This window comes from Copidosoma floridanum, unplaced genomic scaffold (genome assembly GCF_036245765.1).
Source record: "Copidosoma floridanum isolate Cflo_tuat_1 unplaced genomic scaffold, Cflo_Japanese_pri ptg000006l, whole genome shotgun sequence".
Lineage (NCBI taxonomy): Eukaryota > Metazoa > Arthropoda > Insecta > Hymenoptera > Encyrtidae > Copidosoma > Copidosoma floridanum.
Genome location: NW_028321883.1, coordinates 22,070,567 through 22,097,994, shown reverse-complemented (window position 1 = coordinate 22,097,994; position 27,428 = coordinate 22,070,567). Strand labels below are relative to the sequence as shown.

At 32.7% G+C, this 27,428-nt stretch overlaps 3 protein-coding genes across 3 annotated transcripts in view; 2 read left to right on the top strand and 1 right to left on the bottom strand.

Annotated features, from left to right (window-relative positions):
• The window catches only part of Stacl (SH3 and cysteine-rich domain-containing protein), a 42,633-nt gene extending 28,259 nt beyond the window's left edge, over positions 1 to 14,374 (top strand). The window contains exons 6-13 of the mRNA XM_089598282.1: positions 1,954 to 2,111; positions 2,975 to 3,025; positions 3,830 to 4,107; positions 5,600 to 5,767; positions 12,549 to 12,725; positions 13,154 to 13,412; positions 13,771 to 13,954; positions 14,188 to 14,374. Coding sequence (XP_089454408.1) covers positions 1,954 to 2,111; positions 2,975 to 3,025; positions 3,830 to 4,107; positions 5,600 to 5,767; positions 12,549 to 12,725; positions 13,154 to 13,412; positions 13,771 to 13,954; positions 14,188 to 14,334 — 1,422 coding nt within the window. The 3' untranslated portion in view covers positions 14,335 to 14,374. The remainder of the gene's footprint in view (positions 1 to 1,953; positions 2,112 to 2,974; positions 3,026 to 3,829; positions 4,108 to 5,599; positions 5,768 to 12,548; positions 12,726 to 13,153; positions 13,413 to 13,770; positions 13,955 to 14,187) is intronic.
• Positions 14,338 to 16,248, top strand: LOC106637420 (uncharacterized; the record flags this gene model as incomplete). The annotated part of the gene is made up of 2 exons (XM_089598793.1): positions 14,338 to 15,083; positions 15,543 to 16,248. Coding segments are annotated over 2 exons (1,107 nt in total), but the record flags the coding sequence as incomplete, so codon positions are not given.
• Positions 16,249 to 21,823: 5,575 nt separating this feature from the next.
• On the bottom strand, positions 21,824 to 26,736 carry Idgf4 (Imaginal disc growth factor 4). Its single transcript, XM_014350187.2, has 6 exons — positions 26,648 to 26,736; positions 26,086 to 26,224; positions 23,949 to 24,202; positions 23,388 to 23,691; positions 23,088 to 23,250; positions 21,824 to 22,692 (listed from the first exon to the last, which is right to left on the bottom strand). Exons 2-6 carry the CDS (start codon positions 26,213 to 26,215, stop codon positions 22,230 to 22,232), a joined length of 1,314 nt encoding a protein of 437 aa, XP_014205673.2. The 5' UTR covers positions 26,216 to 26,224; positions 26,648 to 26,736; the 3' UTR covers positions 21,824 to 22,229.
• Positions 26,737 to 27,428: the final 692 nt, after the last annotated feature.

Sequence of the window (27,428 nt, the reverse complement as noted above, 5' to 3'; positions counted from 1 at the left end):
GCAAGTTATATCTTGTGGTACACTGTATAAACCTTTAATCTCTTATAAGCCTATGAATTTATAACATGGTCCACATTACGTATCTACAACGATTATCCCTAATATGTATGGCATTTGGTTCTCCCTCACGCGTGTGAAAGCATAAAGTAGTAGTACCTACGATACATGCTGTGGAGCCACGCACATGCGAACACAATTAAAAGTAAATCCAATTAAAAGTCTCGAGGTTTGCATTTGGCTTCGGGATGGTCTTGATACCCGCAGTTTCTATAGTTCGAACGGTGCGAGTAGACGTGAGGGAGAAATACGTGCTGCGATAGAAGATTATTTTTGCTCGTACTTGGTAAAAAAAAGGCCCGAAAATGATGGTCAGACGAATCCGCAAGTATCGCTCGGTAGAGGAGAATAAGCATCACATCAAAAGACGAAAGGCAAGCAATAAAATAAGTTAAGCTTTATCGGTTCTTCACAAGCTTTTATATTTGAGGCTCCGTCGTACATTACATTGCTTGACTATGATTAAACTTTTTTTATTGAATTTTGTGTATTTTCTTAAATTGCTACAATATGTTCTTTTATACAATAATCAATAAGAGCTAAATTAAAGTAAGTTTTTCAATCACATTTTCACAAGTTGCTCCAGTATTTCAGTTGTAAGGCTTCGAAATAAGATGGATGGTTGAGTAAGAAAATTAATCTTATACGAGATTTTATTTTGATTATTAGATAAACATATTTGAAATGGAAACTGTATTTTATCAATAAATAACGAATTATAAAAATGATTCATTTCGTGTATTAGTTTTGAATACAAAAAAGTGTTGTATAGAGTTAAAACTACCAGTATGTAATTATTTTAATATTTAATATTTTATGCAAATAAAAAACTTAAAAGGGTACCTAAAAAATGTTTCGTAATAGTTTTGAATCTATTTTAGCATTGCATTAATTATTCTACATCAATAATGTTATTTCACTTTAAAATTAATAATTCATAATAATAAAGTACGGTATATTTTATCAGTGATTAAACTTTAATGTTTTATTGGAGTACTCTTCTACTGTAGAGTCTCCGACAGAATTTACTTTTTTTAATCATTCAAAAGTAATAAATATAAGGTTTTTGTGTTTTCCTTATACGAATCTTTTTTTTTGGCACGTTGTTTTCAAACCAGAAAAAAATATAATATATCTTCTCCCACAAAACCATAATTTTTACTCTTTAACTTAAAGCTTGATGATGGAGTTCTATTACATTTAGATGCCAGATTAAGATACCAACTATTAGTTGAAAATAACATTGAGTTCTTTAATCAGAAACTATTGATTGAATTTTAAACTGACGCTATAAAATTAAACTTGAAATTAATTTCATGAGCCTTTTTGTAGAAAGAGATTAATTAGATGCAACGTTTTTAAGTAATGTATTTAATCGGTTTTCATTCTAAAAAGTCAGTAAAATTAATAATCATGTTTGAAAAATTTCAAGTGAATATTTAAAATAACTCAAGGGGATATGACGATGAAATTTATTGCTGTATCGTTATTTAGGTACTATATTCGTGCTTCTCTATTCTTCTCGTTAAATTCAACGCAAGAATAAGGAATACGTTCAAAATAATTTACATTTACTTAATTTTACGCTAAATTTTCGATGGTGTAAAATATTCGATACAAGCTCATTTTTAAAGAGAAAATTTTTTATAGCCACACGTAAAGCTACGTGTGTTCAGTCACAAAAAAAAAACTGGCACAGTGTGACCAATTCTACTACGTTGTTCTTTCGAATTATTGCTGTATTATAAACTAGGCAACAGCTGCATAGGATACCAACTCTAAACTAAAGTCGAGATATGAGAATCAGTCGTAAACTAAAAGAAAATGTTATTCCAAATATTTATGTCTCAGAGCAAGATTCATCTGATACAGCCATTGTTGCTTTGTATTTTTCAGAAAGAACTATTTGGGGGAGGAGCAGATGCTGCGCAGCCAGACAGCACAGGAAATCGAAAAATGTCGAACGGTTCGACTGGAAGCAACACAAAGCACAAATGGCTGAAGGCATTCAAAAGTCTGAAAACCACACCAACCGCACCTCTGCCCACCGAAAAGTTAGTTTCTTGTTTTTTTTCTCTTACACTCTCGAGGTTTTTCAAGCGGCCCTATACTTTTGGATTGAAAGCTTCAAACGCTATTCCCAACCTCATTTAACTTTCTTCCAAACTGCCTTTTAACTAGTAACAATTTCCTCTGATTGAGGCTTATGAAAGTACCAAACAATGGAGCAATGTAGTACGTAACTTTGTAACAGTTGTATGGTCATTAAAAATCATCTCTCCCAGAGTAATGCAAAATTTGGATCTGAATCTTTTTGTTGTTACAGAATAATAATTATATACGCGGTTTTTGAACATTAAATAAAAGATTTTTCCGAAAACTTTACAAATTAAAGTTAGAATAACCAAACTGTGAAGATATCTAACGCTCCACACACAATGCAACCATACGATACATACCATACGTATCATTGACCTGTAGTCAAAATAAAGTTGAAAAGAGTAACCTCTTGGAGCTCTGTGACGGTAATGTTACACGCTAAACTAAACGTCATTCTTAGTTCTGCTACTGTATCTGGTTATGACATCAGGTTACTCATCTCAACTTGGTTTTTATCGTATGAGTTATGCGTACACGAGAATCACATATTTTTTTTAACAAAGCAAAATATTTATATTACCTCTTGTAACAATGACAGCATAGAGCTACATATGTCTTTTTCTACACATTTTTCAAATCATGCGCAACAATATTAACACTCAACGTTTCTCACCAGGATGTGATTGTTACCATTTATCTATGGAGATTGTAATTTCACCATACCCGTCAATTCTTTGAATATAATAGTTTGCTTATTAAAAACCACCACTAATCAACGATTGACTAAACATGTTTGGTTTGTTATCGTATGCAACAGAGGAAAACAGGCGATGTACCATGCCGTCTCAACGGTAGTCGCCATGTCAAGGTAATCAAATTTTAACCTTAACCTTGTTGATAGCATGTGATTTTATTTTTATATCTTTACTGACGTATCTTCTTCTTCTTTATTGTACATACTACTACTTTCAAACTGCTGAACTATACTGAAATCTACTCCATTCTACCGACCGACCTACGCTAGCCGGTAATGAAAATTTAATGTTTTTCTCTAAAGCGAGTGCTTTTATCATCCCATATGTATACAAGATGTTCCAAAAGACATTTCATCGTTATCATCGGAAACTTTTTATATTTTCTGTCAAAAACTTTGTTTACTAACCTTGTGACTGGAATAATTCTCCCTGCAGAGAATCCACAATGTATTGGCTAGGCAATAAAAATATCTGATTGCAAACGAGTCTGGAACAGTAGAAAATCTGCAGCCTTAGCCGAATTTTACTGTACCACGAACGGTTCGATGGAAAAAAGTTGTTCGAAGAAGTAAAACTTTGCCGATCGATTTCCATATTAATAGCTTCGTTATTTGTGACTATTTGAAGAATACGGTTCTCAGCAGTTTTTTTTTTTTTTTATCAATACCAAACTATCCGTACGACTTTCAGGTCACTTTTGTAGAGGTTTTTAATATTTCGGCCAATGACAATGATCGGTTTGGAAACGAGTTCCTGTTTAACATTGACTAAAAAAAAAGACTTAAAACATCATGTTCAGAACCATAATACCCCATGACCCCGTAGCCTTGAAGGTTCTCTTATTCGTCTCAAGCGAGAAGAGATGATTTGGGATAATTCCGATCGAGTCACATGATCCATATTGTAAACATCCGCAGAAAGACCCTGGAGTCGGAGTCGGGAGGGCATCAGTGGCGCGAGTACACCTACCGCAAGATAACGCCCTGCGACGCGTGCGGGCAGGTACTGCGGGGCCATTCGCGCCAGGGCTTCCGCTGCCGGAACTGCAAGGCCAACGCCCACGCGGACTGCATCAACGCGGTCCAACCGGCCAACTGTCCCAGCCTCCAGCCCAAACGCACCGCTGGTATACCGCTGCTGCGCAGGCAGAAGAGCACTGCACCACCCGTCGACGACACCCCGACTTCGGACCAGAGTGAGTTTATATCGGCTTATATTACACATCAGCCTCAATGCCATTTATAAACTTACGTGTAGCTGTTTTACTTTTGAGCCGCTACGTTAGCGCGTCGTGTGACTTTTTTTTTATTTTCTCATCGTGGAACATCTTTAATCGCGTAGCAGCTTGGGAGTGCTTTGATGATTTATCTTCAATCGAATAGTTTTGCTTTCGTCATTTATAAATTTATATGTGTATAGTCTTTACATTTGATTATCGGGTTATGGTTGTTATTTAATCTGGAAAATATAAAGAGATGCTACTTTGCGCCATTGTCGCCATCGCTACGCTATGTGGCTACTTTCATCGCACTTTATTATACACGTATACGTATAATATTATATCCTAAGTACTGCATATCTTTTTTTAATTTTAATAGCAAAATGTGATCACATATAGATTGGTGATGCGCCTTTTGCCAACAATTAGAGCCTTAGACATGGGGCAATTAGCTAATGCTCGATTGCTCGAATATAAGTAATAAAGCTCGCTCTGTCTTTAAGCAATTCAAGTATATGTAGATGAAGCTCGGATGAAATATGTTTTTATTTTTTTATTACTCTCATCCATTTTTTGATTTGGCAATGCCTAATTTTTTTTTTTTTTTTTTTTCGACCTCCCAAATATTCCTTTTATTTTTGGCTTTTACTCTGCATCAAAAAGTGCTATGCCACGCGATTCAAAGGAATCTTGCTTCGTCAAGTAAAAAATTTACTATTGAATGATAAAGCTACTGTCATCTCTAGATTATGTTTGAAATGTTTTTTTACATCTTAGCCATGCGTATTCTAATGAGTCTGATCAGAAATTGACCACATGACCACATTTTAGTGACCTTTAATATTTTACGAAAACCGAGGACTTTCTGGACAAACACAAGTAACTTTTGACATTTTTGATAGTTTATAAAAAAACTTGAGCATGTTGCAAGTATCACTGATTTTTTATAAGTTGATATACCGACTTTTATTGAGTTCTAAAAAATTTTAACATTGCTGAGTGCAACCTTTATTGGCATTATGTTGGTGTAGAGCCTCCCAAACAAAAAATGTTTTATATTGAATAACAACTTTTTACCAAAAGGATTAAACATTGCTAACAGTCCAGTTATGTACATTACAAAGGACCTTATAAACTAAATTCTATTTAAAAAGAACATTATTATGTTTGAAATAAAGAGATGAAAGTACCTTTTTTCACATCAAAACTAGCATGTGAGTAAACCATGAAAAACTCGATGTGGCATGTCACTTTACGATGCAAAACATCACCATCATAGACATAAATGTGTGAAAAGTCAGTTAAAAAGGAAAAAAAAACGCAAAAGACGATTCGTGTGAATTAAGGTACAACGAGACAGAATATAAAAGAAAAAGAGAAGCGAGCAATTCCATTAAAAAAATTGTATGTGATGTTGAAAAAAAATGAAAAAAAAAATGAAAACTAGTAACGTGCCGGGTGCCGGCAGATGTGGACGCCATATACCAGGTATTGAAGCAGGCCGGCGAGATACGTGGAAGCTCAGCAAACTCACCACCTACGCCTCCCACAGCAGACCATCCTCCTTCCGGCGCAGCCGGGCCACCTTCATCAGTGAGGACAACCTCCACCCAACCCTGTTCCTCGTCCACCTCTGGTAAGACACCACACCAAATCACTCGCACCTTTATTATCTTTCTCTCCTCAACTCTCTTTCTCTTTTTCTTTCTGTCTACACTTGTGTTTACCACCCATACTCTTTATGTATCCACAATCTGTGTGCTTTTGTTCGTACATGTGTGTCCTCCTTTCGCTATCCGTCTCTCTCTCTCTCTCTGATCTGTTTATCAGCTTAACGCCATGCGCAAATTCGATGACATCGTGCCGTAATTATCTTTGTCTATTTGTCCGCGTTGATACGCTCATTCTCAATGAATAAACCATCTCTGACATGTGTTGTTCTATGATCGAGTATCGAGTAGTTGCTGATTCAATAACTTGAGTGGAAGTGAAAACAACAGTAATATTTTTGGGCTTGTGATTGATTCACTGAACCATTAGTGGAAAGATAACTTTTTGCAAGTCTACCCATTATGCCAATTAGTATGATACGTATCATTATTTTAATCATATTGATAACAACAGTTTTTACAATGCTGAAAATTTATTACAATGTGTTTAATGAAATGTTTTATATTACTTAAAAAAGTTTTAAGCGCAGTGTTTTGATAAACTGTACGAACTTTCTTAGCATATTCACGTATACTTTATTCATTGGTAATTCCTTCAGTTTTAAAGAGTAGTACATTGATAAATACACCAATAATAGTGTGAAACATATATCAAACTGTTTACTATTTATCCTTAGATGGTTGGAAAGTCCCGAATTTTTCATTTCTTTTTGGCACTAGATAAGTATATATTATCTATGTAAATTTTAATTCCACGTTTTTTTATACATAACATGTGATATGCGACTCTCAGAAGAAGAATGCGTTTTAACTCACTGTTACGGTACGTCAATAACAAGTCGTAGTGATGGTAATTTGCTATGTAAGTACTGTAAAATATAAATATGGATCTGATTAAACAGCACATGAGAAATGAATTCCTAATAGTTTCACAACCATACAAGTGTCTAGTTTGTATTAGAAGTATTCGCAAACCTCGGGAGTCATGTAACTGACGTTTTGCTAAAAAAAAAAAAAAATGTTTTTAATCCGGATGAATGAGGTTTGTAGTTTTAGTAAATGCAAAACTCGTTACTCTATAGTACTTACAAAGAATGGAGATTCACTAACCTTAATATGTCTAGTTATCGAAACTTTGCATGTTTTGATTTCATGACCCGACCTTTATTTTACTTTTGTACCTTTTCATCGATTTACGAGCACATGGGGTAAGCGCGTTTGTTAACCTTAATTGTTTTCGGTGTGTCTCATGCATATCGTGTAAACTGGCTTTTGTAAACCTTGATGTTGTGGCGGTGCATGTTTATTCAACGCATTGAATTCATCTTAAGTTCATTGATTTTTAAAAATTCTTTTGCTATTTCGCTAAAACTATATTTAGATACGTACATGCTTACCTCTGCCATGTAGTTAACAGACACTATTAATACATTTTTCTAATTTTTTGCTATTGGATTTTCTGATTTGGTTTCGATGTTCATTAACTCTGTTAATTTTTTTTAGGTAGTTTGTATTGCGAATGTGAAAATAATCAGATATTACATTTCATGTATTAAATGATTTGGTGTAAATAGAGCAAGTGGGATTGCTTTAATCTTAGAGAAATGATGACGTAGATTTATAAATGGAAGGAAAACTATTGCTCTTACCTTAAAATTTTACACTAAAAATATTTTAAACTCTGAATTGTCAGGCAGCCAAATGAATTCTAATTGTATTAACTGAATTTAACCGAATTCTAACCATTTCGCAGATGCAATAATATCATATAGACTATCAAATGACATTATAACCAAAATTTTGTAAATAATTTGTTGGACTATAGAGTTCTCACAATGATCAATGACTTATCACCTAAGCTTACTATAAAAGATATAAGCTTCACCTAAATTTTACTGGAATTACATGCTGATTAGAATTGAAACAAAAAGAAATCAGAACATAAATACACAAAATACATATTTGGAGTATTGAAAAATCTCTTTCGAATATAGTCAATTAATTTAACGAGACGAAGTTTTGGAAAATGTACATTAAGAATTTCTTTGCAGTTCAAGTAATTGTAATAAGAAAAATTACTGACTTATCCCAGATTATAAGTTGAATATTATTCTGTCAAGTACTGAATGGTTAGTTAAGAAGTAGAATAAGGTTTCTCGACACCAGAAGGTAGTATAAAGACAACATCTTTGTTAACTATTCTTTTGAACATGGGAAAATTTGTATACCAAGAAGTGTAGATTCGTGCAACAGAATGTATTGATAAATTTACATGACTGTTTGTTGAACAGTACTAAAATAATTTATATAAATAATTCGTTTGATCCAATCAGTCTGGATATAAAATTATAGTCTTTTCTACAGTGGAAAGAGTTCCTTCAAAAATACGAGATAAATCTGTACTAATCTAAATTTATCAATAAATTTAAATCTTGGTAATCGTGTGTATCGACACAACACTTAAATAAATATCCTTCGGAAATAGGTTTCACGTGTAAGCACTGCAGTTCGCGTGTAATGGAAGATGAAATTAACTCATCAACTACGCAAAAGCATTATCGTCAGACCTGCATTGACAGTGGTGGTGACAATCTGTTACCCAGTCAATTAATCAAAGTCCGTACAGAGTTGACGTGCAAAATGAAAAGCCGATACGATGGCTATAGATGCCCCGTGTGTTGAGTTTGTGAAACTCATCTTGGGTATAAATGAACTGTGTACGGAGAATTCCGTCTTTATCTCCTTCCTCGACTTATTGCGCCTTTGACTCGTTGAACCACGAACGTCTTCGACCCGCCACTGGTTGACTAGATGTCCTAATTGGATCGACTTAATTGTCATTCAACGTCAAGGCGCGTGACCCGTACACACTGCACGTGTACATTAGTGTGCGACTTTTATGCGAGTGGATGTGCGCGCGTGTACACGTATACAACGGTCTCCTTGCGCGATGTGCCTATTCCAAACTCGAATGCAACACTTCAGGTGTAAGTAGAAGATTGGAGTCTTTGCCGAGTACACGGGCTTGCCATACTGTCCTCGTTAATGCTCACTCGACGGGTTGCACATACATATTGTTTGAATATGACATCTTATGAGTAATAATTAAGAGCAGAATTACGAACAATTATTGAGATTTCAAACAGCAGTTGTACGTACTTGATAACATCTTTAAATTTACTTTTTAATTTCCTAACTAGTAAAATGTAATTTCTTTGAAGAAAGTTTTAAATAAGTACGATGATGCAACATACATTTAAATTTTATGGTAGATTGGGTAATAATTTAATTTTATTATACATTAGTCATAATTTCTTTTAAAAATTTTTCAACTATAAAAAGATATCTACATAATTGGTACTTCTTATCAAAGATAATCTGTTTGATGGCCAAGTGGTTTCATACTTGTTATTGATTACTTTATGCGCTCATTTTTTTAAATTATTATTTATCCATGATTTCCTATTTTATTGTAGCATAGTAGCAGAAGATCGTATCAGAATCCAAATGTCATGAGAATTGTTTTTTTTATATCTTTAAATGATGTTTGGATGGATTTATCTATCAACAAGCACACGATTCTACTTTGTCATTGTTTGAAATAGTAAATGGTACTAAATGAAAAAACCGCTTTGAGCAATTCAATCGAATAAATAAGCACACGATCCAAAGTAAGACATACTAAGACTCGAAGGAAAAGCGGAACATCTGGGTCTTGAATAAGGCATCCACGTGATGTATAAGAAGCGAGGGTACAACACTTACCTTTCACCCTTGGCCAGCTCAATATTTTATTTGGACGAAGTGGAGATGCTCGCGTGGGGGATCTCAAGCTTGACCTCGCACGTGAATTTTGCAAAACACCCACCAGGGATGGTAGGAAGTGCAGAGTATTGGAGAGTTGGGGGAACAGGGACGGTAGAACGGCAAAGGCGATCAGTCTCGTCCGACAGTTGGGTCGAGGCCACACTCATACTCGATTTTCTTCCGGCTTGATGGTACTCTCGCTTTTCGATAAATCAATTTTTATTGATAAGAGATTCGAGCTCCTCCTCATCTACGTATACTTTTCCGAACACAACTTTCCTCTCCTCCTTTCTATAGTGGGCTAAAGTTAGTGTGCTCGTGGTTAGAAAGCCTAAAGGGGTATCAAGCCAATTTCCTTCCGTCGAGGTATCTACTCTGGTATGAAGAGCTTTTCATCGATATTCATAGGATTCCTTGGCTTCGTTAACTCTAATCTCAATGAATAATCAATCGTTATGATACCGTCGTGTTGGAAAGAAGGAAAATATACAACATACAGATACCTTTACTCTTATTCATATACTCAAGCTATTAAGCTTTTCAATATCGACTTGTATCTTCAATCATTCAACTACAAACTTTTTTTCTTCAATTTATAACCTTGTTGAAGCCTAAGATTTTAAATGATAAAAAGCCTTGTCCAAAATACACTTATGTTTATGTAAAAGGAGAATCTTGTGAATGAAAATTGCCAATTCCACATTAGAAAAGTTCCTTTGGAATTTCACAAATTTTCCGGAAATATAACAACTATCGATCGTTGTGTCATGTAATAGTTTTAAAAATAGTTATTTCTTGTACTAAAATAAACACCCTCAGTTATACACAAGAACACATAGTTGGACAATTTTATTTATTCAGTTTGATACGAATATCATGGCGTACGTCATTTGTACAATTATGATTTCTGTTGCAACGAAGACTATTCATCTTATCCCAGTGACCAATCTCCAAACCTAGTTTGTATCTTTAGATTTTTAGACTTTGGCAGTGAGAAACATACTATAAAACTATTTAGTGCTTTTCTTAATTTCATTCATTTATCGTGGTGTGTCACCAACATATAAACACTAAAAAAATATGAACCGAAACAAGGGACAACTAATTCTCGTGCTAAATATAAGAAACGATATTTATGCTGTGGTTTGACACGTTTGGACAGCAAATAAATGGATAACGTGTGCTACTCATACGTTTTAGCCGTATGGTGCTCAGAGACAGGCTATTCTATCACTGTAATATTATGAAGTGTTGTGATTTGGTCAGTAGTAGTACAAGTCCATATTCATATTCACACGTAAACATCTTGCATTCTCTACCTTTCTTATTAATGGGATTCCATACGTGTTCTCCCAGATGCTCAACAATTCTTTCACGCATACTTGTAAAAAAGATTACTCGTGTCAAATGAACTGTTCATCGACAAATATTTTGGGACAAATCAACGTTTATTGACACGAAAATTTCACCCATTAACATCTAATGGTGGATTTTTTATCGTTACTCGGTCAAATCTTTGTATCATGAAATTAGTATGAAAAACTATATATTTTTGAATATTACGTAAAAATTGTAAAAACAAAGTAATAAAGAATAAGTTGATAACTACACCTAAGAAAACGTTAAAAACAAATATACTTGATGAAATGTAGTTCTAACGGGAAACATAGATATACAGCTGACACAATCGTAATCTAGAACGGAATGTATTAAAATGATCTGAGTCGATTTTATAAAAAAACAAATAACTTTTTGTGAATATACTTAATCGTCCCACACCATAGTTGTTACAGCTATCTTCTCATTAATAATATCAATAGATGGATGTTAATAGTATAACATTCACCTAAACATGCTATGTGTAAAATGCAAGGATAGAAAAAACTTTCTTGAGAACAAATGTAAAAGCTCTCGGTTTCGAAGGAAGCTGCTTAACCAGAGTGCTAAAAAGTAATAATGAGTGCGGAGGATCAAAATAAGAATAAAAAAAAGGGGCGATGAGCTTTGAGAGGCATGCAAAGCAAGAAGCGGAAAAAGGAAGGTGCACGTATAACAGCGTGAATTGCAAGCGCTGCAATTTAGTCGACCCACGTCTTGGAGATAGGTGAGAGGGTAATTTGAGGATAGCTTACTTTCACCGTACTGGGACTATATCTGCAAATGTCGAGCGCTTCATGTCCCCTTTACGGATGAGGCAACTTTTTTTTTACCCTCAACACTTATTCGCAGTAATGAGAATGTCTGCACTTTTTAACACTCCTATCTGACTATGTATCTTTTTTTTTTTTTTTCTTCTTCTTTTCCACTTTATTCCGTTTTTTTTTTTTCTTTTCGTGCTTTTTTCCTGTCTTTTGAGCATAAGTAGATATTTGCATGTGCCTTGCAATGTAGCTGAGCCATCTAACAGAAACATACTATTTGACACTTATTGCTTGATTTTCAATTTGATAACTTTTATAATGATCTTTGATTTATTATTGAATTAAAGATATACTCTATTTTATAACTCGAATGAAGCCACTGACAAAAAAACTTTCTATACTCGTAGTCTTCATGAAAAACTTGATTATAGTGTTAATTCAGATGAATCCAATACAATGACTCTAACATTGATCACTTAAAACAACTACGTAACTTACTGAACTGAAACAGAAATTACGCAGAAAAATACGCAAACATGTTATATAGTAAAAAAAAATTATTTATTTTTGATACTTTTAAAAACTATCGTTGTCACTTAAACTTACGGTATTATACTTTGAGATTTGAAAACAACTAATTTTCAGCACTTCTAACCACATACTAAAAATAAATTCTAGATTGTTTTTGTTCTCAAAAATTCGAGACTCGAAACCATTGAAGCGAAGAAAAAAAAATTCTTTGTGAACACCATTGGGTTGTGGATAATGTCTACTTTTTTTTTTCTGTTCTCACCAAAAGCACCACACAGCCCACAACGACGAAGGGAACGACTGAACCTACGCATGAAAAGCCTGAGTCTTGACTCACCCGAGGGCTCAGCCCACGTGCGCCACCGACCCAGGGACTATCACAATGCAGGTCCCCGAGAATCTACGCCTCCCCGACGTTCTGACAGTGGCAGTATCAACAGGCTATGTGAGCTTGAATTGATTTTCTAATTTTTATTATATTCCCACTTCATGAATTTTTTAAATAATTTTTGTAGAATTTTTATTAAAATTAATGTTCCAGATGCCTAAAAAATACAGTTGTAATACGTGACTTTGTGATTTTTTTTTTATGATTTTTTCATGATTATACTTTTCCCAACTCTAAACTGTTTAATTTATTCTAATCAACGATGCTCGTTATCGATGCTGATGAACGTTGGCCTTGAGAAAAAAATTGTTATCGCTGGATATTGATATCGATTAGTTCTTACAAATAACTCGAAAAATTGTTCCTATTTTCATTAGGAAAAAAATATATAAGAACCAATAAAATCTTAATATAAAAATGAAATCTTCATTATTATTATTATGCGACACTACTGAAAATACATATATTTTTCTTCATAAATAAAGCGGCTCCGTGCAGCCCGGGTCAAAGTATACATGGCATCCACAAGCAACATCTACGCAATACCATACGCATGTCGAGCGTCGAACTACCGGATGACAACGAAAAGTCATACTCGTCGGCTAGCACGTCACCGTGTCCGTCTCCACACATGAACAATCAAAACAATCTTAATCCAACTGGAAAGCGAGTTCTACCGCCTAACAACTTGTACGTCGTGCTGTACAACTTTGATTCCAGACATCGCGACGAACTCGATCTTAAGTAAGTTTTTATTGTAATATTTATTAATACATTTTTCTGTGGGTTATTTTTTATGAGGTGACGTTTTGATTCCACGCAACTGTAGAGTCACTCAATTTAAGTGTTTTTATTTACTATGGATGCTGGTTGGATGGTAGGCTAAATTTTAAGTTGTTTCTGAATTTATTGATTTGGTTTGGGCAAGTTTGGAATAAAAAAAAAAAAAAGTAGCAAGCAACAAATTATTTGATAATTTATTCAACTTTGCAATATTGTGACGAATAATTAGTATTCGTCGTATTTTAGAAAAAAAACCTTGTCAATGGTTTAAAAAATACTAGCTATTAAAGATTTTAATTGGCTGTTGTTAAATTTTCAGAGCAGGATATAAAGTGACCGTCATCGATAAATCTGACAAGGATTGGTGGAAAGGTAAATGCTTGGGTGGACGCGCAGGCTTCTTTCCCAGTACCTATGTGATGCGAGTAGAGTCCGGTCAAAAGACTCTTCAAGTTACTCGCAATTTACAGTTAGCCGACCAAACAACGCTTTTACGAGATCAAGTAAGAAGTTTAACTTTGATCCCTTCAAAAATGTTTGTTATTACTCCTTTGTAAATTTTTTTACCAACAACACAGAGTCTGATTCCAAAGCCTGACGAGTCAAGCTTTTAACGACATTGATGATTGAAACTAACTCAAGTTTTCAATACATCATATTGTCATGAATAATTTATTGAATTGTACACGGTTCTAAGTGCATGACAAGTGGTAAAACTGGGCCAATGAATTTTCAGATAGTCGTACAAGTGGGTGAAGAGGTCGACGGAGTGGCAATGGTGCGTTGTGCTGCGGACGTAATGTCCTCAGGACAGGCGGCCAAGGACGGCGAGGTTCGCTACAAGGAGACCCTCTGTCCACTCAAGTACCTCCAAGAGGTGTGACGGCAACCTCCAAAGGCCCATACTCCGGGCCGAGGTCGAACGCGAACTCCCGGTCCCGGGCCAAAGAAAGCCTCGGAGAAATACTACGACTGCTTGCAGTGCACCGAGCAATGCCGTCACGATCTTCTTCTCAAGACGAAGAGTAACAACATCAACAACAACGTCAACAAAAACAATAAAAATGCCAACAAAGCTTACAGCAGAAAAAACGCGAGTGTCAAAAAAACGAGTGGTGGTCAAGCGAACGCTGCCAAACGTGGTGGGACTGCCAAAAACAACAACAACTACAACAACAGCAGCAGCAGCAGCGGTGGTGGAAGGAACAATCATCAAAACAATCGTAACAATCAGAATCAAAATCAGAAAAACAGCGCACAGGCTGGTACGGGCAATAAAAACAAGGTTCAGAAGATCAACAATCTGCAAGTGGCCGCAAGCGTTGCTGGCAACAAGAGCAGCACTGCCACCCGTCGCCTTGAAGATTATTTGATGAACTTTCGAGATCCCTCGGTACTCCGATGGCTGTTCAAGAGCTCGAGCACTGGTGATCATAACGAGGCGAAACAGCGGTTGCCCTTGGACAAGAAGGAATCGAAGAAACCGATCACTCCCGCGCGAAAACGCTCGTCTCTGGCTAGACCGGTCAGAGTTCATGACGCTTGTTTGCAGGACCATGGCCCGTTTGTCGTTAACTGGAACGAGGATAAGAACTTGCAGAATCAACAGCAGCAGCAGGAACAGCAGCTGCAGTCTATAGATGACGAGGTACATTGTTTCTTTTGGTGTTTCATTCCAGTGTGGTCACCCTCTCCAACAAATTCCAATTTTTTTTTAAATCATCCGAATGAATGTCTAATAAATATTTAATACGATTATGAAAATGAAATAGAAGAATTTTAAATGTTAAAAAGATGTTCCTTAAAAATGATTCCTTTTGATACTTCATTGAAAACTTGTCATATAAAAGTGATCGATGACTTTTGAATAAAGTTTTTAAGTATGCTCATTATTATTTATTCATCTTTTCAGTGAAAAATTGATTTTTTCAAATTTTTATTGTTTTCTTAAGTTGACCAAAAAAATTAAAAGGACGAGTTTCAAAACATATCCTTGAAGGTTTTTTAACAAATCTTAAAATCAGCATACGTAAGTTGTTTTTAATTTCCAGTTAACTGAATTATTTACTTACTAATTTATTTTTAGATCAGAGAAGAAAATTCTGAAAAGGACAAAAAAAGCTACGAAAAGCGCTTGAATCAGGGGATCGACGACCTCGTAGAGATTTGCGTTGACGAAGAAGTGACCACCTGGCCGATCCGACTGCGCCTCGGTGAATTCTTTGAACTAACGTTACCCAAGTGCCACAGACGCAAGCGCCGACGCAGACATCTCATGATGATAGCAACGATGCGGGAAAAAACAATGAAGTCGATGATGGAAGCCGGTGGCATCAGGGCCAGCAGGAAGAAAGGCGCGTTCAAGGACACCGAGCGTCTACTCAAGGTGCTGAGCATTAACAATGTGGACCAAGACAGCAGGTACAACGTTGCCCGCTGTATCGTCATGTAAACTGTAAGATAACGGCAAAGCTAAAAAGCGACATTTTCTATGAACTGAAGGATAAAATCAATGGATCCAGAAACGTGGTCAGATGCTATAAGTCAGATTATTTTTTAGTCTGAATTGTTATTTTTTTGAGTTCTTAAACGGTTGAAAAAATAAAAAAAATCTGAAAGATTGAAAACAGAGCAGATTTCTAATAAACTTTATTAATTAAGTTACGTTGCAAATGCTTAGTTAAAAATTTTTTTTTACTAGAAATTTGAAAAAATTTCATCATTATTGTTATTAATTTTAAGACGTATGGGCTAAAGTTTTTGTATTTTAATACTTTCATTGAAATATTAGTATGTACATACCACAAAAATTTCACCACAAAAAAAACCACAATACCGTGCCCAAATGATTTTTGTTCTCTCGTTAATCATAACATTTAAACAATGAAAATGTATATTAACTTTTAAATATAGCTTCAATTGTTAATTCATCCTGAATAAGAGATTCTTTAATCTAAATATATTACTTTTTTTATTAGAATTTCAAGTTTTACAAGTTTTATGGCAAAAACAGTGTTTGAAATAATAATATCACTGTAATTAAATTAAAATTGAATTTTTGATAATGTACAAAGACATGCATGGAATTTTTTTTACTTTATACGTTTTTTTTTTCAATCTTATATTTTGTAAAATCTTATTTCTTATTCTATTTAAATTATATTGTACAACTGAATAAAGTAAAAATTCATTTTAAAAGCCAGTTTATTTGAAAGTGAAATGTAGTTACCAATGGCCTATAGCATTGATTTTAGAAAGTTTATTCAAATCTTATACGTCATAAATTGTTTTTTTATTTTTTTACTTAATATTTGTTTTTTACGAATATTCTTTTTTTTTCAAACCATCTATACCGTTAAAAAAAACTAATAAAGTACCTACAATTTTTAAAAACATACAGTAATAAGATTTATCAGGAGCCTGCAATTCACTTTGAGAGGTTCTGACTAAGAAATGTTATTTTTTAAATATAGATCTACTCAAAAAATATTTAATCAAGAAATCTGCTCTCTATCTCTCTATCTCAACTGTAGTAGAACTTTTATTAAATACAATTCATGTAACTAATGTTATTAAAAATCACGTATTGATAACTTAAAAAATTATTCCCTATAAATAGAAGCTGTTTGTGCAATGTTGTTAAAAACAGGATTTAAAAAATATTTTGTATCAAGAGTATGTACACTTACGGAAAGGGTATGAAATAAACTATTAACTTATTAATTAATGGCTGAGTTTAATCGTTGTTCGTATAAATAAGAAGGTTTTACTTCACGTTATCATATATTTGAATTAATCAATAGAAATAAAATTACCTACCACCATTAGTCGTGTATATCAATATTCTACGTAGTAATTTAAAACTTTAATTTTAATATGCAGTCAAATTATTCTAGTAACAAGTTAATTTTTTTAATTTCTTAAATATTAATCCATCAAGTATATTACAGTCAGAATTATTATTTTTTATTTTAGAAGAAGAATTCTTAATAAATAAAAAAAATACTCTTACTAAATTATTAATCCTCGGAATGTTACGGTTAATAAATGTTGATCATTTTGCAGTTACAGAATATGAATCAACTTTAAAATCAGTACTTTTTTATTCGTAACAATCGCCTCAATAGTTAATTCAATAATCCAGTATACATAAGAAACAGATAATGAACTTGAGAGTAAACTTAACCAGTTATAGATACATTAAAAATGTTTAAACAACACGCTAACAATGAAACCGAAGGCCTAGTCTAAAAATCTGTTAGTTGTTATAAAGGAATGCACTATGCATTGTTAAGTATATATTTAAAACAAAATATACAACCATCAACGTTTAATAAAAATTTTGAATGGAGTAAATAAATTATTTAGGTGAGGTTAGTGAGATAATTGAGAAATTCAAATCGAACATCAAAATACAAAACCTGTATAATCTGGAATAAGAGTATATTTATCCGAGGAATTATTATATTGGGGTTAGGTAGTGTAACTTGATTTAATGTATAACTAATTGTTACACCATGAATAAATATTTGCCGTCGACATACTAAATATTAAATACAATAACTGTATAAAAAATAAAATTATCAAATTCTATGCAGTGCACAAATAAAACATGGTGCTTACCGCTGACGAATAGATAAATAGTGTATTTTTGGATCTTCTCTGTAACTGTACATATTCAATTGGTAAACGATTTTTTAAAAATCGTAGATTTTTTGAATAATATAATGGTAGAAAGGTGATTAAAGATTCCTTGGCATAAATAAGTGAAATTCGGTAAAAAGAGAAAAAAATTTTTTTAAGCACTACAATAAAACTGCCGACTTTTTAAGGTTTCATAACACACTATTGAGATAAATTTTACACGAAAAGTCTTAGACAGAAAATACAAAAAAGTAACTGTGACAACTTTTCAGAAAAAATCACTTATTAATGTATTACTAACAAAGGGATACTTTACTTAAAGATTGATTCACGGAGCTTATAATTAAGGCACGAAGTATGACCCATCAAAAAAAATTCTTATCCGATAGTTTCTTGTCTTCAATAATATGTTGAGCAACTGACGTATGTAAAATATAAAGAATTGTTGTTACATGATTCTGAATACCAATATCGAATGTTATAATTAAAACAAAACAAAAATTTTTTAATGATACCTGCTTACTGTGTAAATAAAAAAAATAAAAACAATTCTTTTGAACTGATATTTTGCTTAATAGAAATGAATATAGAAGAGTATATATTATAGAAAACAGAAAATAGTTTATCAAATTAGTATAAATCTGTTAAGACTAGATAAATGAGAAAATAAGGAGGGTCGCAGTAAATGTATAACTAAAAAGAAATATTTACGATGTTTTAAGTTTTGTTTTCAAACGATGCAGTGTAAAACACACTTTAAATGTTTTGCACCCTCTGAACGCCTTGTAATTTTCTAAGAATAAAATTTTATTTTTCTGTAAAAATACTTGCTCCAAAGTATTTTTAATGAACTGCATGCAAATGAATGAAGAAAGTTTTAGTATTTTTTTCTTTTGTACATTTAAGTCTTTAAAAAATTGTAATATTAATCGATTGTATTATCACACTGCACGCAAAAGAAGCTTATCGTTACGATAGTTCATTGATTGTGAAAAAACTCTATTCATATTTTAATTACCACCATTTGGTACTTACTTATGATTTATAACTGACTGGAAAGTAAAAAGTTAATACTCAAACAAAGTTTCAGCAATAGAAGGTCCTGGATGGTAAGGTCATTTATGTTCTACTCTACTTAGGACTTTTCTCTACTTACTTCTAGTCTAAATTGTTTGCCATTTTATCTAAAAGTAGACAAAGAAAGTGACAAGGATAATTACCATAGCTATTTTAGTATTCATGATTTTTAATAATCTGACGTTATAATAGTTGTAAATAATTATTAAATTTAAATCAGACGTTTCCTTTAGAAATACTTGTTGCTAAAAGATTAGTTATGAAATTCCAGCAGTTGTACTTCTCGCAATTTTTTGAAATTTGCGTACAAACTGGTTAGGTACTAGAAAATGAAAGCTGCGCTAGAAATGCTATTCATCTGTTGTACTTTTTGCCTCTGAGTTAGATGTCCTTCATGGGGTCCAAATTGCCGAACGTGCCCGAACGAACAAATGTACATCAAATAAGTATATGCTAACTCAGTACCTCAAAACCATGCAGCTAAAGTGTGCAAATGTACTACCTTATTGTAACAAAATAAATAAAATGAGTTTAATTTTTTTATTACAAACGGCAGTTTATACTTATGTTTTGTATATAATAGTTTAATGCGGAAACAAAAAAAGAATAAAAACAGTATGTAAGTCTCATTATTGTTGGTTCTGAACAATCACATAAACATTTATTTCTTTGGATCCATTCTTTTAACATGAAATAACCAAATATTATTCTGCTCTTATAATTTAATATACAGTTTATAAATGTAAAGACGAGTAATATTTATAAACCAAGTAAATTTATCGTAACAAAATTTTCAGGCGTTTTGGATAACCTTCTAAAAGTTATATCAAGAAATATATGGTGTATTTATTTTGAATACGTGTACAAAAGCCGTCCTATTTATATAACCATTGCAATTGCCAATCATCTACACAGTGGATTTTCCCAAAATATATAACATACGCGCGCATTACAAACTGTGAATTGAAGCTCTCAAGAAAGTATTCATAATTGAACCTCCTTGAATACACACCATTCTTGAAAAATTTACGAATGTTTGTTATTATTATATTCTTACGTAAAGCTAACAAAAGTGTTTAACTGAGTAACCTAATATTAGTAATAAAAGAACATGCGCCTACATTACATGAGTATAGAGTTGTAAAAGTTACGAAAAATTGATGTATTATATGAAAACTCATCTTAGATGTTCGTGAATGTTTGTAAGTGTTTATAGTGTGCTTGTGAACGTTTGTTGTAAGTTAATAACAGTTTGTTTTATTGAAAGAAATACAAGTGTACCTATTTTACTTAAAGAAGGATGTTTATTTAATGAAGCTATAGTAATTGTTTGTTTTACGATGGAACATGTTAATAAATTGTTATGTATATTTATACGAATGCTAAGTAAATTTAGAAAAAAAACTATTGATTCACCTTTTTTATGTTAAGTATATATATTTTTTCTTAAATAAATACTGCGACTATAGAATAGTTCAATATTTATTTAACGACATATTTGATAACTTTTCCCTTCAACATCAATCGTAACATATCCTCAATTTTTGTAAAACGATAAGTGGTCTATCATCTTACTCCATGCGTGAACCGTCTCACTCCAGGAAAGTATAAAATGATGAGATAGTTAATAAAATCACATTGGATTGCTGTACATTAAATTATTAATAATTACCATAAATAATGTCATAGTAAAGTTATACGACTAAAAATAGAGTGATTACTACGATATATACTGTTACATCAATAGGTTACATTATTTTAATATTTGGAAATATAATTGCGCACTTTATAAGTATTTCTTCTTTGATTCATACTTCACAGTAGATAAAGGCTTATAATATTAAGCATCTATTATTCGCTTCAATTATTAAATACAATTTGGTTAATCTGGCCTTTGTTTGAATTCAGTGTAAGACTATTTTAGAATGATTAGGTTATATTTCACTAAGATTAATAAAAAAGTTATGTTACAACAAAATTAACAAGGTGCATGGACATAAAATACAAAATTTGTGGTATGAGAAAAAATATTAACAAAATTTTGGGTACTTATAGCTAATTCATTTTGTAAAATAATTGATCTTCATTGGTTGTCTGCGACTAAAATGACATCATAACATGTAGATACTACCAATCTAATTTCTTTTTCTGTGGATTTATCGGTTATTTCAGAAAAATATTTGACGTGCTTATTGTAAAATCATGCGCATTCAGGCCTGTACCTTATGTGTTTTTTTAATACTAACATGCATGCTAAAATAATTTATTCGTAAGTGAGTGTAGGTCAACTTTTTTTCAAAGATCTTTAGCGGAACTTTTAAGAACCTTGAAAAGCTATAAGCTTCCAGAAACGTGTATCGTTTAAAGAATAAAAATGTTTTTACTCGTGAACAATCTTAAGCTATTACTTGACAGAAAAATTAATTTTTTAATAAACAAAAAATTCCATAGTGTAAATAATCATCTGACCAATGCTGATAAGCTTATGGAATCATGTAAGACACGAATAGGGTTTGCTTGTCTGCTTCAAGTTTTATTCAAAGTTTTAATTTTTTATAATTCTGTTTATTATTTATCATTTGTCTCGATAGAGAGTTATTAAAATTATTATCCAAATGAAAGGGATGTTGTTTGAAATGATTTTTAGTAAATTTATTTTTCTTTAAGAAGATAGATTCTTCAAATCAATTTATTATTTCGTACATCAAAAAAATATTGACACGTAAGATAAATTTGTAAAAATTGTCGAAGGTTACAATTTAATTATTTTAAATATTTCCGTAACATTTATTATGATAAAGTTGTACGTGTATCTTTGAACATAATATAAATTGCTCGGAATATAAATATCTTCGAATCAGCTAAAGCTACAGTGCCTTCTTATGTCGAGTCATGTATAATATCAACATGATTTTTTAAGATGTTTCAAACTTAAATTCATACACGGACGTGATTATGTAATGATATATTTAATTTTTCTCGATACAGCAAATAAGAAATAACATCAGTGATGATTAATCGAAAAACTTTATTACAGTTCTATCCGCTCGTTAAAATTTACAGCTTGAATTTAGCTCCCTTGACGATCGGGTACTTGTCGCCACTGCAAATTCCACGGAAATCGTCAAGCGAGAGTTCATAAATAGCTACACCACCAAGACCCTTGGCTTTGGCATAAAGGGCCTTGTTGCCGGCTGTGTCGGGATCCTCGAAGCCAACCCAAATGCCGTCAGTTCCAGCCTTCTTGTCGTAGGCTTGGTAGGCATAGGCACCGTACTTTTTGGATGGATCATTGACTCGTCGGAGGCGACCGACCGAGCTCTCGGTCAACCGCGAGCAGACCTCGGCGTAAGAGAGCAAGCCGGGGATGGCAGTGTGAGGTCCCTCGGCCCCTGGGCCATCAGCCGTCACTGGGGGTACTCCGGCGATCTCACTGTCTTCAGTTAGTCTCCAGGTTCGGGCGAACGTAGGTATGCCAATGACAATTTTTGAGCCGGGCGTACCGTTTTCTGACCAGTACCTTAGAACATGACGAATTTTTCATATTTTTCTAATTTTTTCAACATTTATTAGTGTCATTATTGTTGTCTGAGAAAAAAAATCCATAGTAAATCATTATGTTTGAAAAATACCAAGGATAACATTCTCACGAAGTCATGAATAACTACTATACGTCACAGTAATGTAGCACAAACTATGAATTCATGTACTGAAACTCTAGGTATATATTGTAATAACATATTATTTCGCTCCAGGGCATCATTTTTTTTCTATCATCCTCTACTACTAAATCTACCTTAAAAATTTATGGATACAATCTTTCCCATACGTGGAGTGAGACAATCTCATTTGAAGTAAACACAATTTAAGTTTAAGAGTAAGTAACTGATATTAGTTGTTTTTAATAATAAATACCTGGTCTGAGCATCCACATTATCACTTGGTTCCCGACCATAACTCTCATAAATGGGTGCAGGATAATCAGCTTTTTTGGGCGAACGTTCTGGATTAGTTTCATCAAAAGCAAAAAGATGAATGGCATCAAGATTGGATACTATATTCCTTGCATCATAGTAAACTGAAAAAATTATTATTTTCGGTCACTAATATAAATAATTTCGAATAAATTATATCATTTGATCAGAGTTAGTTCCTAGATGTAAGGTTATTGTAATCAGAGACATTGAACAAAAAATCGATTGAAAGATAACTTACTGCTGGAGTTGATGTGAGGTAAGACCGTGAGAGTAAGAGCTTTATTTTTGGTGCGAAGTTGAGTCTTCAGATCACGAACCAGAATAGTGAAGCCGTCACGGTGTTCCTTTTCCTTTTCGTCCTTGAACTTGCCATAGTTTATAATTTTCTTGAAACCATGCCAAAGCGAGCTGAAGGTACCGCGGTTCTTCTTCACTTTGACGGCAGGGAATTGCCAGGCAAGATCGACACCATCAAATTCGTAATCAGCGAGGAAGCTGATCACCGAGTGAATGAACTTGTTTCGAGCTTCGGATGTTTCTGTCTGCACAGTAGTAAAAAAATGGGTAATTGAAATTATGAACCCACATAATTGTATTCAATGAGCGATTCTAGTGAAAATTTGTAACGTGGTAATTGGATACTAAACACATTTTTTTTTTTTTTAATTGAAGTTAATAATGCCAAGGCACTTTTGTATGGAAGTTTCCTTCGAATCGGTCAAAACGCATATATTTTTTAACAAAAAGGAAATTTTTATGAAAGCAGTAATTAGTAAAAGAAATAACTATAGAAACCTACCACGGTGAGGTACTTGTGAGTCTCTTCGTAAGGATCGGCATTGCCACCGATGGAAAGATAGACCTTGAGCTCAGGGTACTCACGCTTGAGGTGAGTCACTTGGCGGTAGAGGCCATAGCCGGCACCGGTATCAAGGTTTGGGTTCAGAGACGATACCTCGAACGTATCGGGTTTGATGCCAGCGAAGCCGTAGATAAGATGGGTGCACAGTGACAGAGCTGGTTTAAGGTCATCTACTTTCAACTTACCAGGACCTGCAGAATTGTCACGAGTTAGTTTTAAATCTGGTTTTAGAGGAGTGAACCTCCTTCGAGGGAGTTATGAATGCATATCATAGCCAAACATTTTAAGAACAGAAGATCTATTTTAAATTTATATGAGAAACTTTTTTTTTTGTAAAGTTTAATCTCGAAAAATATTAATATTTTTTAAATTTATTTTTCAGAAAATTTTACAGATAAGACTATATACATTATATACGACGATAGACCGATAGTTAATTTTTCTAAAAGAATGATGAAATAACAAGTTAAATAGTTTGTTCTTCTGCTATCTCAAACATCTGTTTTAAATATGGCTGTATAACTAGTTGCACACATACGCCAACGAATATTACCATCTTTTTCTATGAATATTTATCTCACTATCTTTAATTTTAGAAAACAGATGTAAAGCTTCCTCCAAATATCAGAATTCGTTCGCGTTAGCGCGCATCTGGCACACATAAATCGATGATAGTTCACATCATAATCATATTTTGTAATAAAATACTAGTACTTAATAGAATTTATCTTATTAAATTTTTTAAAGAAAATACTGTAATTTTTTAATTTTTTTACTAGAAAAAGTTTTAAAATAACTGCAAGGAGTTGATGCATGTTCATATGACACAATTCTTGGAATCGAAAAACTTATATAACAGGCTTTTTTAGTATTTTTATCATTCTTTACAGCAGAAATTTTTATCTAATAGGGAAATATTCAGACTAATACGTACTATTGAGTGTGATTACTTGAGAAATTTACATGATTTCGTTTAAATCGCAAGTAATTAGAATACAAATAATTATAATAATTTTTCTATGCGACATTTATTCAAACGAAATTTGAAAACGAATATGGCTCATCTCTAAAAAATCTTATTGAAAATAAAGTTAGGTTTTCGGATATTTATGTATTATGTATAAAAATGTACGCTATATTTGCGAAAGTAAACGAAAATCTCAGCAGTAATAAACTAAGGCTGAAATCTCTCTGCATTTTAATATGATTTGATTAAAATGGTGTAATAAGTAAAATTTCAAAGTTACGTATGCTCACAGACATCTCACTAACACAAGTAAGATTTTTAATATATTGTGTTACATCCTTTTATCTCGCTTGCTTGGTAACAAAGCAAAATATGGTTGGCAAATCTTGTATCTATTGAATTAAAAAGTATACCACTATTATGCATTAAGATTAGTTTTCTGCTGCGAAGTACATAATGAACATGTGCAAATAGATTGTTATGAATTTATTCTTTTTTAATTGAGATTCATGTACGTAAATCCATAAAAGAATGACTTAACGCAATCATCTTGCATTTTAAAAAACATCTTTTATTTAAACTAAAATATATTTGAACAACGTAGATTTTAGATATAAGTTTCTTAGTTTTTCAGTAAAAATTAGGTGAATTTTTGAATTGTTTCAAACAATTGTTGTAAAATTTTTGAATTAGAAGGATATAAAGTTTAAAGTTTGTACTGCAGCTATTTACTTCTGTTTATTTATTTATTTTTATCTTTGTTTTTTAATACCGTTATAGCTTGATTTTTTGCATTAGTAAAGTCCATTTTTATTTTCTAAATTATTGGTGAAAAACCAATTCATGCTTAAAATTTGATAAAATTCGAAAATGCTTCTAATTTTTTTTTCTTATACAGAAAAACATTTGGTTTCAAAGTACCGAATGCAGTTAATGATAAAAAAAAAAAATTTTAATTTGATGTAATCGTACATAGTTAATGTTTACAAAAAAGCAGAAAACTTTTTAGAACTACATTAAAAGTACGCAAGTCTTATTATATTTCACCGCATTATACGAGAATAAAATTGAGTAGAATAAAAAGCTGTAAACGAACAAATGACTCACCTGAGCGCTCGAAGGACGTTGAATTCCAGTAGCAAACTACCTTGGAGTGCTCATGAAGATCAGCACTGAATGCAAAATTTGCGCAAAACAGTAGAACTACGGCTACTGCCGAAGACATGAGCGGCCTCATTTTGACAGTCTGGTAATACATGCAAGAAAATTAGCACCATTCACTTATTTCTCCTTAAATATATGATAAAAATTACGTTTAACAATTATATCATTTCACTGATAAAAATTACAATTGTTTACAACATAAATCTACTTCATGTTTCAATTGCCTTTGGACAATTTACAGAGTTGTTTATAAAAAAAAAATTTTAATTTTTAATTTTATCACACTTACTAATTTTTTAAATATTTGAAATAATTGAGGGAAAAAAGGTATATATGGTATAAGACATGAGCATCTTTCAATGAAAACAGCTTGGCTTTCGTGAAGATAAAAAAATTAAACAGCAAGTCTAATAGAAATAAAAGCGTAGGGTATATTATAATGAAAATATGATACGTGTTGTGAGAAGTGGCACAAAAATACATAAGTTGAGAGATCACTACTTACCTACTTGCCCGACAGTATCGGACTGTTTGAGCCGGAGATCCCGCTCAGACTTTGATACTCTTTCTATCATGTGGTACGAGTGGGGCAGTGGAAATGGTTTGCAAGCATTATGTCATACTTCTCGTATCGTCTTTATTTTCCTCTTCTCCTTCTCTTGCTTCTTAGCCTCTCTCTGTACCTTTTTTTCCTATAATCTTGTTTTGTTTTGCTCTACATGGCGTTTTCTCTTTATCTCTTTGAAGACAACTTTTGATTTTTTTATCTAGAAACTTGTTATTCTTAGCTGCTGTCAACTATTATGTCATTTCAAGACTCAAATATTATAGAGTAGAATTATTAAAAATAATTGAAATTGATATTTTACCCAATTTACAGGTTGTGTATTTTATATCATAGAAATAAATGGTATCATGCGTTAGTCTCCTGCCTGAAGTGGCATTTTTGGTGAATATCAAAAAAGTTTTATGTAATAATATAAAAAATATCATCATTATAAATTGTAAATTTAAGTAATTTTTTGTATCACCGCAGAATTGAGGTCAAAACGTACGTTACATCCAGGTAAGTAAAACATGTGAGTAACATTTGTCGAAGACAATTGCCAAAGGATGGCAAAAATGTTGTTGAGGAGCACTTTTTTACACGTTATTAACAACTTTTTTCGAGTAACATATAGTATAGTCAATACGTTGGTCCAATTTTAGTGACAACTGAGCTATACCTTAATAATAGTTAGTTCTTTGTTTATTTTCTAATGAATAAAAAAATTTTTTTTTATAAA